Source organism: Neolamprologus brichardi, chromosome 8 (genome assembly GCF_056152115.1).
Source record: "Neolamprologus brichardi isolate AB-2024 chromosome 8, ASM5615211v1, whole genome shotgun sequence".
NCBI classification, from domain to species: Eukaryota; Metazoa; Chordata; class Actinopteri; order Cichliformes; family Cichlidae; genus Neolamprologus; species Neolamprologus brichardi.
In genome coordinates this window covers 52,285-70,761 of record NC_142111.1, presented here as the reverse complement: position 1 = coordinate 70,761, position 18,477 = coordinate 52,285, and the positions used below count along the sequence as shown (strand labels likewise).

The 18,477-nt window shown below is 42.9% G+C and overlaps 1 protein-coding gene and 1 long non-coding RNA gene across 2 annotated transcripts; both read left to right on the top strand.

Moving 5' to 3' along the window:
- Window positions 1-1,992, top strand: LOC148101694 (uncharacterized). Its single transcript, XR_015719407.1, has 3 exons — window positions 1-258; window positions 779-866; window positions 1,238-1,992. It is a non-coding gene; the product is annotated as an uncharacterized LOC148101694 (long non-coding RNA).
- Window positions 1,993-13,612: 11,620 nt separating this feature from the next.
- On the top strand, window positions 13,613-18,227 carry adoa (2-aminoethanethiol dioxygenase a). The gene is made up of 2 exons (XM_006801648.3): window positions 13,613-14,367; window positions 16,996-18,227. The coding sequence occupies exons 1-2, from the start codon at window positions 14,038-14,040 to the stop codon at window positions 17,449-17,451; spliced, it is 786 nt and encodes a 261-aa protein (XP_006801711.2). The 5' UTR covers window positions 13,613-14,037; the 3' UTR covers window positions 17,452-18,227.
- Window positions 18,228-18,477: the final 250 nt, after the last annotated feature.

The following is an 18,477-nucleotide window of genomic DNA, read 5'->3' as shown; positions in this document are numbered from 1 at the left end:
CTGGCGCATTAGGGGGCGCTAGTATAAATAGTGGCCCTGTGAGCATTCCTGGATCGCTTACCTGTGATCTCCTTTTTGGTCACCTGACTTCCCCTTGGTGCGGCAGAGATTATTCTGAAGCCTCCATCGCGGCTGGTAGGTGTTTACCCATCGTAGTGTGTGCATTACCTTACTTGATGGTAAACGGATATTGTTTTTAGGTAGCTGTGGAAGCCTCCTATGAGCCCCTGCTCATGTTTCATGACGCAGGGTTACTCGGTACGTAATTCAATTTCGTCTCGATCCTTGCCTTTTATTGTTGTTTTATAGTAATTATTTATTATGCTTTGCAGGAAGTGTGGGCCTTGGTTTTACGCAACGCCACACTAACTGAAGTGCTGCTGCTTTGCTTTGCTTGGCTTTTACCGTCTGTTCCCGTTGCAAAGTTTCTTTTCCTGCTGCTGTCCGCTTTTTAACGTGGACGTCGGCGTGGACAGCGGCCATATGCACGCCAGTTATGGGAGTCAGCTGGCGTACATATTGATGAGCGTATGATTAATTTATAGTCGGGCAGACGGCTAGTTGGAGTAATACGGCGATCCCGTTTGCTCCAGATTTTAAAGTTTTATCCAGATTGTATGTTTTTGTTTTTGATTTGTAGTTTGGATTTTTGTTACACCACTGGTGGGAGGCCCTTTTTATAGCTGCAGATCACCAGTGTGGTCCTACAGTAGGGTTATCCCCCAGTGCTACATTAATTTTGTTATCTATTAAACTTTTCTTTGTTTCTTTTATTCAGATGCGGAGTGCCGACGTGGAGGAGACCAGGGTGCCTTGGTGGTGGGATCCCTTGAGTGTACACACCTGCCTTGTTTAAGTTTATTAGTGTGAGTGTGTGATTTTTGTGTTGCACTTGTGTCTTGGTGTGTTTTCTTTTTTTGAGTTTGTGCGTGGCATCCCTGCCCCTCCACTGGTAAGCCTCAGCTCTGAATATATTTTAAGTATATTTGCACATGGATTTTTATGACTGTGTTTTTATACTGTTTTAGATAATTGTTAATAAATTGTCAATTTGTTTTAACATTGAACCTCGTCTCTGTACTGAGTATAACAAACCTAACTGCCTTCGTGGTGATTAGTGTTACTGATTATTCTCTGGGTGAAATTCCCAGAGTGGCGTTGTCTTTTAAAACTGAAGAGTATTTACTTTATTCTCACCTCGTGCTGCCACACCTGTTTGTCTGTGTCTATATGTCAGGTTTGGTATCAGACGCCACCTCTCTGGGGACATCTCAGGCCCTCCAAGGTATGGAGGCCTATCTCCCCCCACCACTTCCCCTGCCAGTGGCAGACGCCCTCAGACATCGGTGCGTTGGTGGTTCTTTGTGTCCGGGGATGGGCGTCCAGGTACACACCGGCTCACTCCTTGGTGGCTGCTTATCAGGGCCTGGAGCCTGGGGCTCGCTCGGGCCACTTCGGGGGTGGGGTACTCTCAGCCTGGGGCTCGGTCACTGTGGTGCAGCTGGCTGCCGGCGGAGCTCACGGGCTCGTCACTGCAACCCCCCCTGGCTTCTGCTCCGCGGCTGCTGAGTGACCCCTCATCTGGGACTCTCCTCAGCTCTTTCTGGGACAGTGGCACGGCTGCCCCTCTGTTGGTCTTCCTTGGTCTCTTGTGTTCTGGGGGCCTCTGGATGTCTGGAGTTTTGATCTCCTCCATACCTGCTTCATGCCCTGGAGGACGGGGCTGTGGCCCCCCCACACCCTCTAGCAGATCATTACATGAAGGAACCTTTTAAAAACAAGCGTCCATGCTCACAGGTGTACACACGGGTGATCACACACACAAACTACACCCTTTTTGGCTCCTACCTCAAAGCACACTGTGCGCTGTCGATCTTACGTGCTGCACAATAATGTTTAATATTCAGTATTTACTGTTATATTCCCATATATCATTGTGATGTTGTTTATTCTATTACTCTCGTTTTTTTCTGCTTGTTTTCTTTTTTCTTTCTCAACAGGTGAAATTAAAAAAAGTATCTACTGTTATCTATTGTTAGCTAGTTTATTGTGATGGTGTTGGTTTTATTATGTTGCTCTTTGTTGTTTGTTTTCTCCCCTTTTTTTTTTTTTTTTTTTCTCCCCTTTCTCACAGTCTCTTCTCCCCTCTGGTTTTCTTCCTCTCGCTCTTTCTTTCATTTTTTCTCCCTGTCCTTTCCCCCAGTCATGTCTGTCCCGTCTTTAAAAAATGAAAATAAAATAAATACATAATTATAATAAAGGTCAATCAAATGGACCAATATGGCCATGATGATCCACTTGGTAAAGTAAATCCACTTGGCATCTTTCTTGGCCTTCAGACAACAAATCTGATGGCTAAAGATCCAAACAGTTTACTAGTTTAAAGTTAGATAGTTAACACTTGCTAACTACGAGATGATTTGAGGAGCATGTCATATTTTGTTTCTTGAAGATATTTGACCATAGATGGTATTAATTGAAAAGTTACGAAGCGCTATTACAGTTCCATCTGGAGTCACCAATGGCTGAACTAAAATTCCTGGCATTCCATCCAATATTTGTAGTGACATTTTATCCAAACAACAATCAGCTGACATATATTTGTTACTCGTTTTTTGCTATTACTATCCAGGGCAATCCTGCTTTGCTGTAGTTTGATACCAGAAATCAAATAACCCTGGCCTGCAGAAATTGTGAATGTGCCAAGAAGACTTTTGCAAACTCAGTCATCTCAGGAATGTTCAACAGGAACTAGAGGACCAGGGATCCCCTCACCTCTCCTCTACTGGCATCCAGCCCACAAAGACCTGTGCAGGTCTTCATCCCCTGATATGCCATCCATCCATCCATCCACTTGTCAGGCTGTGGCAGACACAGCATCACCAACATACGCGAGCTGCTGTCAGGTTGACTCTTTTCTTACGACAGTCCCTGTCAAAGTGTCCAAGGGGCCCATTGTGCCCTGGAGTGCAGCACCAGCTCAATCTTAGTAGCAGACAAAGTGAAGAGCACTGGAGCCATCCCATCAGTCTCCATTATGAGACAGAGTTAGTGCTCTGCTGTCATATTGCTGTGGTACTCCAAGGGAGATGCTGTCTCATACATCATCAGGGAACAAAGGGCCTGGTTGGGGGTGGGGGTGGAGGAGGTGGGGCCTTCCTGTTCCTGAGACACTCTTACTCTCTCCTTTTAGAGCTCCACAAACATCTGGGGGAAGTTTCCCAGCTCAATCCAGACTAAACCTGCATTTTCTGAAAATAAAGCTTCACATTGTGTTTCAGCGTGGCTGGTTCGAACACGGATAATAATGACAATAATGAAGTGTTTCAATCAGGGTTTGGATGTGTGTGGCTGCAGTTTGATGTACTTAGCATCAGGTAAATCTTCACGAGTTGTCATATGCAGAATTAATGAAAGGCTGTACAAATACACTGTAAAGTTTAATTCAATTCAGTTATATTTATATAGCACTAATCTCCACAAATCAAGGTTTCGAGTTGATGGTTGTTGTGATTTGGCGCCATGAATGGGATAGCTTCAAATCAGTGTTTTCTCTGATTTCTCTGTTTTTTTCCTCATTATTATTCAACCAGTTTCCATTTTCTGCAGCAATTCAGAGGTTTGGGCAGTATTTGCAGTTTTGTCTGTATTTAGGTAGAGGGTGTGTCTGTGAGAGTGAAGCCTCTGGCAGCTGAATCTGACAAACACAACGTTAGCATAGCAAAAGGCAGCCCTGCTGTCACTATCTGCAGTGAGCCATCCCCCACACAGTCATGATCAGACCAACTTAGACTCTATTTGAATAAACATTGCACTCTAAATTGTTTAAGGGCTACAGGGATATATGAAGTTGAACACAGCCAGGCTTTTGTTGTCTTAGCTGGCTCGACAAAGCCAGATAACAGATATGATGATGATGGTTATCAGCTTCTCAATTTAACTGGAATTTTTTCTTCTAGGCTTGGTTTGGTGTGCCCTCATGTAAAAAGAGGCATTTTGTGGGTTTTCCACAAAAATGATCAATCAGGGATTTAGTCAGGCAAGGATTTAAAAAGGTGATTAAAATCTATAAAGAATATATAAATATAACAGTAAATACAATTCAGTACCGTCGGAATGAAGACAAGAAATTAGCCCTGCCAGAAATAACTCATTTGGTGATTTCACAACCAAGTTGTGTGTTCAGGGGGAGTTACCACGGGTAAAAACAGAGCTTTTTGTTCTATAGAAAACTGACTTTAATCTTGACACAGCTCACCAATGCTCACTTCATAGTGCATTTTTTTTTTAAATTCCAAATCACAAATTATCCTAGTTTCCAAATGAGATTTTAAAATGTTGCACGTCCTGATGGGACACTCAGAGTTCAGGACGAGCCTTTCCTGTCAGCTTCACCTCCACGCAAGTTTATGTGTAATGGTTACAGATAGGTTAACCATGTATATCCTGTGCATCCTGGTCCCTGGCTTCTCTGTTTATAGTCAAACGTAATTTATGGACCTGCAAATGTGTCACTTTGCATACAGGTTTCCATTCGGACAATGAGCAGAGAGTTGTTTTCCCCCATCGCAAACATGCTCCCATGCAGTCCTAAGTTACCGGATGTGGATGACCAGTGGAATGGTCATCACGGTGGAATGCACGACTAGCACGTTCCAACAGCATCGCAAGCAAGAGTGGCCCAAAAACTGCTTGTACTACATCCCTTGTACACTGCCTTTGACACTATCTGGAGACAGGTGTCCCCTCTGCTCGAGCATAAAACAAGCATTACCCTTCATGTCTTGTATTATCTGTCTTTGGTTACTTCCTGTTTTACCTTGTAGGTTAGTTTCCTTCTATCCGTCCTGCCATTTCCTTCCTCTTCTGTCTGTTCCTCCCTTCCTGCTGTGTTCAGTCCTCACCTGTCTTCTCTGTACAGTCATATGAAAAACAGAGTTTTCACAGGACTCTATGCAGACCTGTGAAAAACGATGATTCAGTAGCTCGTAGAACAACCTTTAACAGCAATAACTATGCATAACTGTTTTCTGTATGACTTTATTAATTAAGAAATTTTGGCCCACTCTTCTTTATAGTATTGCTTCAGTTTGTTGAGGATTTCATGCAACATTTATACACATCTCTCTTAAGGGCCTTCCACAACATTTTAATCTGGCTGAAGTCTGGACTGGGTCATTGTAACTTTGATCCTTTTCTTTTTCAGCTATTCTGTTGTGGAATTGCTGATGTCCTTGGAATTAATGTCTTGACACAATTTTGGAATTAGCTGTTGGACAGATGACCTCATATTTGAGTCGTTGACTTTAGGTGATGGTTGACTCACTGACTCAGGTCCTGTGGCTTCAAGATTAGAAGAAATGTTCACCTCTAATACATTAACTGAGATCCGAGATGTTGTTCTTGGGTTTTGTGCACTTTTCTCAGCATTTCGCTGTCTGATCTTGGAGTAAATTAGCCAGGAAAGTTGTGACACTGTGTTTATGCACACCTTAGCGCTCCAGGCCAACAAACTGCTGAAAGCCCCACTAAAACCAAATTTTATAAAGGTGGTTATCCTCGCAAATGATCATTTAATTTAGTGCATTTCATTAGCAACACCTGTCTGCTACTTACCCTCTTAATCCCCATGCAAGCAGTAAGGAAATAATGACATAAAGCAGGAAGGTGTACTGTTTTTTGAGGAATACACACCATCACATACAGAGGAAGCCACTCGAGTATACACAAAGGTAATAGTTTCTATCAAAGCAGCCATGGCAGTGATGAATGGGCTGGTTCCACCCCATTGTTTTACACTTTATTGGTGCTCTTCTGAATGCTGACTGATAGAGCTGCAGTAGATTCTAGCTTGACCTTCAGTTTTCCCCTCAGAAGAGACAAAAACCAAAAAGTATTCAAAATTATTACACAAGTCAGAGAAGAAGTTAACATCAAATGAAGAGTAATCCAGTGCTCCAAAAACATCTGGATTCTCATTTCAATGTGAAAGCTGAAATAAGTGAAGTGACTCTCTTATCCACTGTGAGCCAGCACAGCTATGTTTCCCGGCACTTTATTTATAATAAGGAAACACAGGACCAGATGAACTCATAGAACCTGTTTTATTGTCAGAAATCTCAGCGTGAGAGAGGAAACTCATTCAAACCTGAGGAAAACCTGAATGAAATGTTTCTCAATCAAATCTTTATTTTGACATATAAGTAAAAAATGTTGAGCATGAAATTGCAAATGAACATGAAATCAAAGAAAACGATCACATTCACATGAATATATCCTAGAGTAGGAGGAGGCAAATGCTTGTTAATTCCTACACCTATATAACTTATAATACATGTGTTTTGATTATAATATACATATATGGTAACTTACACTCTATTGTTGCATTTAAATATGCATCGTTATTCACTGATCTGTAATTATTTACCTATACCACATGAAATACAAGTACAGCAGGTTAAATAAGTATCAAATCCATCACCAATTTTTAAGTAAATATGTTTCTAACAGTGCTCCTGACAACCCCACCAATCCTGCCACTTAATGCTAATTAATATCAGCTGGTTCACTCCAAAGTGATGGCCTATAAAATGGTGTCACACAAAATATCTCATGATGGGTAAAGCCAATGAGCTCTTGGCTTTCACAGCCGTATTGCTCCAGAACATACTGATGATGTTGGTTACAGAAGAATTTCTAATGTAGATCTCTGCTCTTGGTGCTATAACCCAGAATTGGAAAGAACATCATTTCACCTTAAACCAGCCACAGCTCCCCACAAGATTTCAGATAAGGAGTGAGAAGAACTATCAGAAGAGTCACTCATGGAGAGCTACAGGAAAACCTGGAATCAGCAGGTACAATAGATTCAAAGGAAACAATAAGTGATGCACTCAGCCACCATGACCTGTGTGCACACTCACCATGCAAGAAGTTTGCTGAGCAACATTAAAACAAGTCTGTGTAATACTGGGAGAATGTAGTTTGGTCAGATGACATCAAAACTGAACACACTATGTTTAGATGTCAAAAGGCCTTACCAACACCACAGCAACACTGAAGTCTGGAGGTGGGAGCATCATGGTGGGGGGCCGTTTATTCAGCGTACAGCACTGAGACATTCAGTATAACTCCAGGAAGGATGAATGGAGACATTGTTGATTACAATCTGCTGCCATCTACCAGGATGATGAAGATGAAACAAGGTTGGATGTTTCAGCAAGACCATGATCACAAACACAGCCAATGGAAACGGTTGGTTTCAGAGAAATCAAGCTGCTGGAACGGCCCAGCCAATCACCTGAGCCGAATCTGTGGGAAGGATCCACGGAGCATTCGGGATTTATAGACTGCTTGTGTGGTGAGTGGGTCAAAGTCATGAGCAATGATGGGACTGGTTTCTCCAAACAGAAGCTGTCAGGAACTGTCATCACCAACATTTGTATAAAGTAATAAATAAATGTCCCTGTGTCATTTCTCATTCTTGCGCAACTTAATTTATGGACATCTGTGGTTTGACTTCTGTGCATGTGTGGATTACAGGGGTTGATCCAGGTATTGGTAAAATGTTAGTCAGTATGCTTCAGTCCTGCTAGGCTCTGCTTAGTGTGAGCAGCCCACACTATGAGCTCCTGCCAGTGTGACTGCCTGACTCCCCTCTGCCCTCTACCTAATGTTGAACTAATAATTACTAAATAATTTACAGCAGATACAGAAGCATTTAACCTGCTTGTGTGTTTTGTGTATGTCTCTCTCAGCGAGTACCATGGAAAGGTACATCTCAGCTGTTTGGTCGAGGTCTCAACACTGTGTGTGAGAGAAAGAGGTTGATAGATGAGACAGTACAAACCTTTATTAACCTGCTGCTGTGAAACAGTTTGACTGAACCAGTTTATCTGGATGTGAAGAGATTATCAAACCTGTCGTGTTAAAAATACAACAACAACCATTCTAACAATTCTTTTTTTAATTTTCAAACGTAGTGACATAAATGCACACAGGTAACAAAGCAAACGAAAGGTTCTGAGCCACTCGTGCACCCATAGCTCGTCCTCCACCATCCACGGCTTCTCCAGGTCTCTGGAGCAATGAAACACAAACATAAACAAAGAATATTCCATCATTTGCTGTTTCGATGATGACGCTTAGAGCACTATCTAACACACTGGCCTAAAATCTCCCACAGGTGTTGAGATGTGGTGACTTTAAAGGCCACAGCCATGATTTCCATCATTTTGATCCTCATTAGACGGTTCAATGAGCCCTCTTGTCCTCTGGATAGAAATGTTTCATCAAAGGATCATTTGCACAGACTCTTTCAACTAAGTGGACCTAAACCCAGTGAGTCAGGACTGTATGATTTTCTTGGAGTGCACCACACAGTGGAATATCCTGCATGCCGTCTCAGCCCTGCTTATAGTTAGCACAGGACCAGTAAAGTATGGTAGTGGTAAGTATTACACTGTATTGCACTGTTAGAGCCCTTTTTCTGATTTCCGGAGAGAAATCCTGTTGAATTTTCTTCCCCAGTCTTTAAACACTTGGGATTTCGGTCACTGTACCAATTTACAGTTGTATCCGAGTCCATTTTTAGGCTTGTGTTTCACCATACGGTCAATATGCAATCACAGCGAATGTTTAGGTTGAGTATTTATTTCTAACAGGACCTTTTCATACTTCTTACCAACACGTCAGCAGAAATCTTTCCTGCATGTTAACCGCTTTATAAAACCAAAAATGTTTGATTTGCTTGTTTTCATTTGTTTGCTCATGGCGCATGCATCTACTTTTACCTAAAGAAATGAACAGGTTGGAAGCATTTTATTGACTGATTGGTGCACATGATTCAACATGTGTCCCTTTAGATGACTGGTTTAAAAGTCAGGAACTGTGCTTGCTTTAGTAATTGTTTTTGTAATTTCTGCTCTCAGTTTGAAATTGTGAGTATTAGCTGCAGACAAACAATAACCACTCTATATCATGTCTATAACTGACAGTGTGTATTTTGCTGCTCTCCAAAGACCAGTGAAGAAAACAGAGTATGAGGGAACACCTTTAAAGATTTGAGCCCAAATAAAACCCAAATTCAAAAGCCGGAATAATACAATTGTGCATCGTTTGGTGTATATAGACATGTTCATCTCTTGCCTCTCACGGTTCGCTGATGGATGAACAAAATTCCCAGAAAAGCTTGGTCTAAAGAGACGTCTTTTTGCTGGAAAGAACAAACATTAGCATTGCATTGTCTTTTTCTGTAAGATATGCAGACATTTTTTCCAGCAAGCTAATGAATTTTCATGTTTGGCCCAAGTTGTTAGCATTTTATTATGAACAACAGAGTTCACTTCTTTCTCAATGATGGCCTGATTCACTGAGGCCACAGGGGCCAACAAATGAAAGACTCCTCATGTTCACAGTGGAACACATCGCAAAATAATGACAACTCTGATGACAGAGAACAGGCTGTGTATTGACTGAATACAAAGGCCACTAAGTGATCCATAAGCAGCTGTTATCATTGTCTCATTGTCCCAATATGCTGATTCCAGACGACAGAGGAATGTGTGTGTGTGTGTGTGTGTGTGTGTGTGTGTGTGTGTGTGTGTGTGTGTGTGTGTGCTGTGTTTTCAAAACCTTATTCAGTGTATTTAGTATACTCTTCATTTTCACCCTTACATATGTCAGCGTCCACATATAAACATTATATATGCATCCTCAAACGTGCATTTTTTGCGATGCAAAAAGCAGATAGCGAGAGAATCACTTGCTTCATTCGGGTCCTTGGCTGCGACTCTGGCATGATGAAGCTTACTTGACTTCTCTGCAATGTCAGTCATGCACATTTTAAACAGCCAGGGAATAATGTTGGCTTTATGTGTGCGTACCAGCACCAAATGCAAATAAGATCTCAAACAAACACGGGTCTTTGCTGCTTTGTCCTCGGTGAACACATAACTCAATGTTGTTTTATGCAACTTATATTCTGGACGGTAAAACGAGTACTAGCTGCAATATTTGTTCATTTCTTAAAAGTATCAATATTAAGTTTGTCAAAGGATTAAAGAAAAATACAAGTTCATTTGAACCTGTGCTATTGCATTAATCTTTCTATTGTGATTCCAAGTCAGACACAAAGTTGCTAATTAGTGTATCATCTCCTGTAAAGTTAGAGGTTTTATAACATTTTGATATTCCTATAGTAGCAAATATTCATCCATCCAAGAAGAGATGCCCTGAATTCCTTTCTGGAAGAATTCAAGCTCTGCCGGCTCGTTCTGAAGCAGAGCAGCAGCAGATCTACTCTGAGCTCCACACCTTATCCCAAAGGGTAAACCAGACACTCTTTAAATGAAGCCCATTTTCTGATCCCTACTCACAGCTTGGAGAGGGTAGCAGTGTAGATAACACAAAATCAGCAGCCTTGCCTTGTGATTTAGCTCCCTCTCTCAACAGTCCTATACAGCGTCCACATTACTGGAAATACTGCACCAATCTCTCCGCCAACCTCCGGTTTTATTCTTTCCTCATTTTTGAACAAGAGACTGAAGGTCTCCGACTTCAAGCAGCAATCTCCATAATCCAGTGAACAATCTATGCTTTTCCATCTGAAATCCATTAATTTGAAAATTCACATTCACATCCCAGCGAATTCATACTCAGCAGCAAATCTCCCAGTGCAAACTGGAGGTCACAGGACCACGTCACCTACAAGGAACAGACACAACCCACATAGCAGACAGGTCTGGCCCAGATCTGGTATCAAGCCGGCACTGCTGGCTGACTTCTGGCATGAAAAGACGTATGTCATCCAGATGTGGGCCAGGCCTGGCATAGATGGCACTGTTTATGTGATGGCATGCCACATCTGGCTGGATTGTGGTTTGGTGTATGTGGCCCAGGCTCATAGAAAACAGGTCTGGCCCGGATCCAGCATCAAGCTGGTACTTCTGACTGACTGGTGTCATGACAGGGTGTATGTCACCCAGATGTGGGCCAGGTCTGGCAATGATGGCACTATTTATGTTCCTATTTTCCAATTTTAGTTAGAAGACCCAAATGCCATGCTGCAACACTATACTGCTATGGTAGCCAACGTTTCAAATGCAGGTTTGACAGGTTCGTGAGTGTACACTTTATCCAAAACCTAGTGAGGGTTTACTCATGTTTGCCACCGGCCGGCTGTAGCTCAGGAGGTAGAGCAGGTCACCTGCTGATTGGAAGGTTAGTGGTTCAATCCCTGACTCCTCCAGTCTGCATGTTGAGAGTGAATGTATATGAATGTAGTTAGGAAGCACTCAGTTTAGAGCAGGGGTGTCGAACTCGAGGGCCGGTGTGCTGCAGGTTTTAGATCTCCCCCTGGGTCAACACACCTGAATCACATGAGCTACAGTTTATTACCAGGCCTCTGGAGAACTTCAAGACATGTTGAGGAGGTCATTTAGCCATTTGAATCAGCTGTGTTGGATCAAGGACACATCTAAAACCTGCAGGACACCGGCCCTTGAGGCCTGGAGTTTGACACCTGTGCTTTAGAGGAAGTGTGTGATTGGGTGAATGTGACATGCTACATAAGAATCAGTCCATTCGCTGTCTGAACAGAGTTTAGTCATGTTACTTTTGCACTATTATGCTCCGGCACATGGTGTTATTACATGGCTTGATTAATGTACACATTAGGTTGACATCTGGGGCCAGAGCTGAAACTGTTCTAGGCCAGCACAGGGCCAGCAGTGTGTCTGCAACTGGCCTTGTGCTGGCCCATGTGTGGGCCACCTCTGGCAAACCAGATCTGAGCCACCAAAGGGCTGTCATTCTTTGTGGTATGTGGGCCATGTGTAAGCACATTGTGTGGGCCTGATCCGGGCCATACCAATATTGCTATGTGGGAAGAGACTGAGATTACCAAACCTAACAGCCTACATGTCTTGGATGTACCTTTACTGCTAAATATTATGAAGTGAATTTGAAACGTCTTTATGTTGTCATCCAAGCTTCTATGTTTGGTGCAGATTTCAGTTTGACAGATTCCACTGCACACTTTAGCTAACAAACTAGCTAATGCAGAGTGGCACAAAAGGAAAGGTGATGATGAAAGAAGACAATATAAAAACATGAAGAAAAGATAAAACGTCTGCAAGAAAAGCTTGAGAAACAGGTTGTTGTGAGCTAGCAGCAAGGCAGCCTAATTATGGCACTGTAGCAGTACTGTAATGGTGCCGTGGGTAAGGAGACTGACTTGACTGGTTAAGGCCTTCATGTGGGTCACGTCGTACACACAAAGCATCTGTGATTTAGTAGTTAACACTAGCTGTGACTTTAAAGCATTACCAGCAAAGATCCGATTTGGGCTTCTCTGGGTTTTTCTTTTTTTAATGCTATGCTCCAATTTAAGTCATAATTTATGCATTTATTATTTCCTTGGCTGTAGTAATCCTTTGATACTGGAGAGAAAACCACAGCAACAAAATGGTCAACTCTTAGGCTGTGTGTGTGTGTGTGTATGTGTGCGCACGCGTGCGCGTGTTTTTATATCATTATGTTTTTGTATTTTGTATTAGAACTGGCATCCTGTCGCTTTCAGTTTATGCCTTTCTTTTCTGCCCTTTTATATAAAATATCAGATACCATTCAAATTTACATTGACCAGCCTATTTTACACACATTACCCTGTCTTGACTGGTGTGCTTAGTGTGCAAAATATAATACGTACATTTACACTGAATGTGACACCCCCCTCCCCCCATAAAAAACCAAACAAAAAACTAAAACAAAATAAATAAATAAGTAAAAATAATGCTTAGCTACTTTGCATGGAGTTGTGCTCACAACCCTAAATGGCAGGCTGTATTACACAAGTGTGGAGCATCACCTCGCCACATGGATCCTGGAATATTTTAACAATAAACAGCATTCTTTCAAAATATTCTCTCACTTGGTGTTTTGGTTGGTGGCGCAGTCCCTCTGTAAGAACTGAAAATATGAGCTGCATGATTTTTATCCTGATCAAACCATTCATTCATAGTTCTCTGTGTACTGACGTGCAATGACCTGTCACTCTGAAGCAGGGGTGGCCAATTAACTTTCCCAAGGGACCCCATGAGGAACTGAGGCCTCTGTCATTAGGACTGTGAATGGCAGGATTAGGACCCTGGAGACGGACCATGAACTCAAAGGGGACTTGACATTGGAGACGACAAAGAGGACCAAAACTGAATATTATAAAACCAAAAAGAAGATCCAAAATATAAACAGACAACAAACAGAGGATATAATAATGAATCACACACTCACAGACAGCTCAAAACATTGGGTCAGAAATGCAGAAACCTTCATCCTATCTGCTTGAAGCGTCTACAGGTGCATTTCACTGTTAGTGCTTTATGTCAAAAAATGGCAAAGCTTCACACATCTGTTGTGTAAAATCCTTATGGTCGTGGTGTGCATGGGCGTGGGTGTGAAAAGTGAAAGAGAAAAGAAACGGAGATGGAGGATGTGATGCGGGGGAGGGCCACCGAGAGTTCAGTGGCCTGTCTGGCCTTCCCCTCTACAAACTCGGCTGCGTCCTCGGGACCTCTGGGAAATGTAGTGTCCCTGACAGACAGAGCTGTTCGTTATTGTTCTCGGCTCATTTGTACACCCGCCAGTCTTCCACAGCTGCACAAAGGTGTGTATTAAACAGGATCCGATGGCGCAGTGATTCATTGTTCGCGTTAACGCGAAGAAGACCACGATGAAGTTTTCAGGTTAGACTTCACATCCCACGCTGCTTGTTGCTTCATGCGCAGGCTCTTTGAGCGAGGATGAGGAGGCGACACCGCGGAGAATGACTGGAGGGAGGCTCTGATCTGGGCTTCAAATCAGACATTTTCACTATGAGTTGCGTTTGTTTGTTTGATAAAAGTCGCGCTTTTTGAACTGGCCGAGCCTACAGTACATCTGCTCACACTGTAGGATTTATGTGGCACTTCAACAAAGGCGGTGGAAATCCTGGCAGAGAGACGCCGATAAGTTCTTTGCTTTTTTAATTTTGGGGACAGCATGCCGCGAGACAACAAAACTCCTCTCATCCAGAAAATAGCAAAACAAGCCTATACGACATTCAGAGGCTTGTCTGCCAACAGCGACAATGAAGTCGTTGAGGACAAACTTAACGGGCTAATCTCCTTGGTAACTGCCGTCAGGGCTTCCGACGTGAAAATTGCTCCTCGGAAAAACAACTCGAGCTCCGGGGCAGCGGAGCTCCAGAGCCCCCCGGTCACCTACATGCACATTTGCGAGACGGAGGTGTTCAGTATGGGTGTGTTCCTGCTGAGGAGCGGCGCGTCCATACCGCTACACGATCACCCGGGGATGAACGGGATGCTCAAGGTTTTTACACCTCTGTGTTCAGCTAACTTCATTTAAGCTAACCAGTTGAAGCTAAACAGCCTTAACTAGCTGGACGTGTGCATAACATACCTTTAACTTTCCACTCGAACTCACGCAGGGTCAGCAGGCTAAATAACTACGGCTAGCCCACACCTTTAAATACTTGGATGGGTGGAGTCATTTATGTCCTTTTTCCAACATGGATGCTGCGTTACACCCTTTGGCGCCTTTCTGATACAGTTAGCTGTTGGCCTATTATAAAGAAATGTTATTGGTGGCTGTGGTCACACAGCATTTGTAACAAGGAACATAGAAATGGAAGTATTTTACTGACACTCAAAAAGTTGATTCTGTTCATCTGGACGTAGCTTTTTCTGGGAGAAACGTTTCGTCACTCATCCAGGTGACTTCTTCAGTCTCAGCTGACTGCAGGTTTCAATCTTATAAACAGTACATTTGCATAATGACTGAAACCAGCCCACTGAAGGAACAATGGGCTGTGAGGTCAGTTCCTTAATCATAATTATGCAAATTCTCATGACCATTGATCAACTGAATTGAGGAGGGGGCCTAAGGGTACATCTGTCACCATCTTACAGTGGTGTGATTGCAGCCATTCCCCAACTCTTTGTGAATGGTACTCATAGCCATTGATCAGGGGTTGTTGATCAATGGTCATGAGAATTTGCATAATTATGATTAAGGAACTGACCTCACAGCCCATTGTTCCTTCAGTGGGCTGGTTTCAGTCATTATGCAAATGTACTGTTTATAAGATTGGGGAAACCTGCAGTCAGCTGAGACTGAAGGAGTCACTTGGATGAGTGACGAAACGTTTCTCCCAGAAAAAGCTACGTCCAGATGAACAGAATCAACTTTTGGAGATTTATTTTCCTGGATGATTGAGAATGCATCAAGATATTTTACTGACAGAAAGAAATACATCTGGTGCTGGAGCCAAAGCTCTTCCAGGTCACACTTCAGATTTGGTGAGTGTGATCACCTGTATACAAGCAGACGTTTTGCTCTTCTGCTGGTCTGGAGCATTCAGGTGTGCACTAACACAGAAATCTGCAAGCAAGTTCACCTCATAGTCAGACCATGCAAAGCTCAGAGGTGTGAAAAACCCAGGAGCTCCATCTCAGATCGTACAGGCCTCAGTTAATAAGTTATATGCTACAGTTCATGTCAGTACGATTGGGGAAAGTATGGCTTTTTTGTATGATTGCCAGAGAACATGGCACTACAGATAAGTCGTGTGTGAATAAACCACAATGTCCTTTGGACAGACTAGGTTAAAGTAGTGATGCCTGCTAGAATGCACAGTGAAAACAAAACACAACACATCTGATTTTGCAGCCAGAGGACCTCGGTGCAACCAAAGCACAGCTAGAGCTATCTGTCTGGTAGCTAAAGCTTGACCAAAATTGTGTCATACAGACACTGTAATAAATGATATTTTACACAGACTGTGTATCTACTGTATGCAGACATGCATCGTGTGGAAGGAGAAAAATCATAACGTATTACTTTAACATTTTGAGGTATTTGGTAGGAGACAAAAATCAGCCTCTGCTGTACAAATCTACCAAATCAAATATTTGTGAATAAGGGAGCAGCCAAAAGTAGCTGTTGCTTGTTAAATAGTCAGTATGAACAGATTGTTTTTAGTTTGGGTTTGTGGTTGTCTTCTACTAGAAGTGTCAGAGTGCACTAATGTTTGTTATAAATGCTTTTAAACCAAAAAAGCCAACTGCAAGTTGTTCAGCTCCTGTGCCTGCAAAACCAATGATCACCCCTCCACCACAGCTGGTGCTGATGTGGTGTCTTTGGTTTTCTCCAGTGTGGTGGTGTATCTTATAGCTAAACATCTCCATTTTGGTCTTATCTGTCCAAAGGATATTGTTCCAGACATTGTGCGGTGTGTTCAGATGTGCTGACATTTTCATAATAGCGAGATGGGGCTTTCTCCTGGCAACTCTTAGAATTAGTCAATACTTGTTCAGTCTGTTTCTAATTGTGCTGTCATGAACTAGCATTTAACATATTAACGCAGGCCTGTAGAAGCTGAGATGTTTCTCTTGGGATTCTTGCACTTTCTCTGAGGATTGCATCGTCTGATCTTGGAGTAAATTTAGTGGGACATCCACTCCCAGGAAGATTGTGTTATTAATGCACATCTGAATGCTCCAGACTAATATACTGCCAAACTGTCTGCATGTATAGAGGTGTGCACACGCAGGAGCAGATGGCTGCTACCCTGTACCCATAGAAGCAGTAAGGACTCTGTGCATACAAAAACACGGATCCATCCCAGCCAAAGTAATCAAAATAACTGAGTACATGTAAAAATGACCTAATACATGTAACTGATTACAATTAGCAGTCTCACCTGTAGAATATGAGCTTCTGTTCACACATGTGACAAAACAGTTATAATAGTTACATGAATAGTTATTTTAAACTGGTTGGATTCCCAGCATGGTCCTGGCTTTTAAGTACAGTCCCCACATCATTAAGGTCGGGGCTTTAGGAAGGCTAACTTCTGGCTAAAGCTATTTGCATATCTCTTTGTCAGCAAGTAACTAGTTTCCCTTCTTGCTATCTTTTTCTTGTCCTGTGGTCCAGGTTCTCTATGGAAAGGTGAACGTCCGCTGCTTTGACAAGCTGGAGCAAAACCTGGCTGTAACCACAGTCCCACCCGTATTTGACCCCCCGGTACCCCCGCTGCAGATGACCTCCGTGTGGCGTGCCGTGCTCCGCTCAGTGGTTGAGTACTCAGAGAACAGCGGGCCATGTCTCCTCACTCCTGTGCGGGATAACCTTCACCAGATCGACGCAGTCGATGGGCCCGCCGCCTTCCTGGACATCCTGGCTCCTCCGTACAACTCAGATGGTGGGCGAGACTGTCACTATTACAAAGTGCTGCAAAGTGCACTGGAAGATGAAACCGATGCAAAAGGTCACCAGGAGCAGCAGGGAGAGAAGGGGAAGGAAGAGGAGGTGTGGCTCTTAGAAATCCCTCAGCCGGAGGATTTCTGGTGTGGTGGGGAATCATACCCAGGGCCTGCAGTCTCTGTGTAATAGAAGCCTGTGCTCGAAAGGAAACACACTACAAAGTATTACAGACGTGTTTGTTCTGCCATCTTCCAGAAGGAAAACCATAATCACCTGGAAGTTACCTGGACTGACTGCCTTGCTCTTGGTTAAGGATAATATATTAGTGCAGAGGTATACACAGGCTTAAACTGACTTAAATAAGGACATAAGGACAACTGAACAGCCTTCCACAAATATCCCTGTGGTATTGGGAAGTGTTATCCCGGGGAATTCTCATTCCTAATATGGTGTTTTCCTTCGGATCATTATGTTGCCGTGTACACTTTGTGAATGGTGGGGTATCATTAGGATCTCTGCTGCAGAGAGCCTCCACGTTGCCAAAGCCTGCAGCTCTCCTGTCTGCCTTATATGTGAATACTGAATGTACACTTATGAAGGCCATGTATCCACTCACTGCACACATTATATTTACGCTTTCTTTTTACTCTTTTCACTTATCCATGACATGCTTCCTAAACAGGTTTGGTCAGTTATTAGAGGAAAGAAAAAAGCCGTTTTTACAAACATGGCTATGGCTAAGTGCTGGAAATGGAAGATGTATTGGATAACTGTAATATTTTAACCATTTTCACAGTCTTTGACGTGTATCTTGCGTATGTCACCTGAGCTTATGTCTGGAATTTCCTTCGGCCTACATTTGACTCCACACACATTTGTGTCAGTATGACCATGATGCTGTTACTGTGATGATGAATGTATGTGGAGCAATAAAACAGATGAAGATGCTCACAAATAAAAAATGTCTTTTATCGTTAATAGAGTTTAAAATCTGACGAAAGTTACTATATTTTGGGAGGAGGGTGGGTGCTAATCAGCAGAAACCTGCCTGGCCTGTCAGTGACCTGCCTGAGTGTAGTCTGCAGTGCTGATCCTGAGTGGAAATGCTGTTGATGGGCTGTTTTGACCCAATCAACAGAGTGTATTTCTCCAGAATGCCTGCAGAAACTCGTGCTGTTATGGTCCTGGCTCAGTGACCAGGTGTTTTGAGTT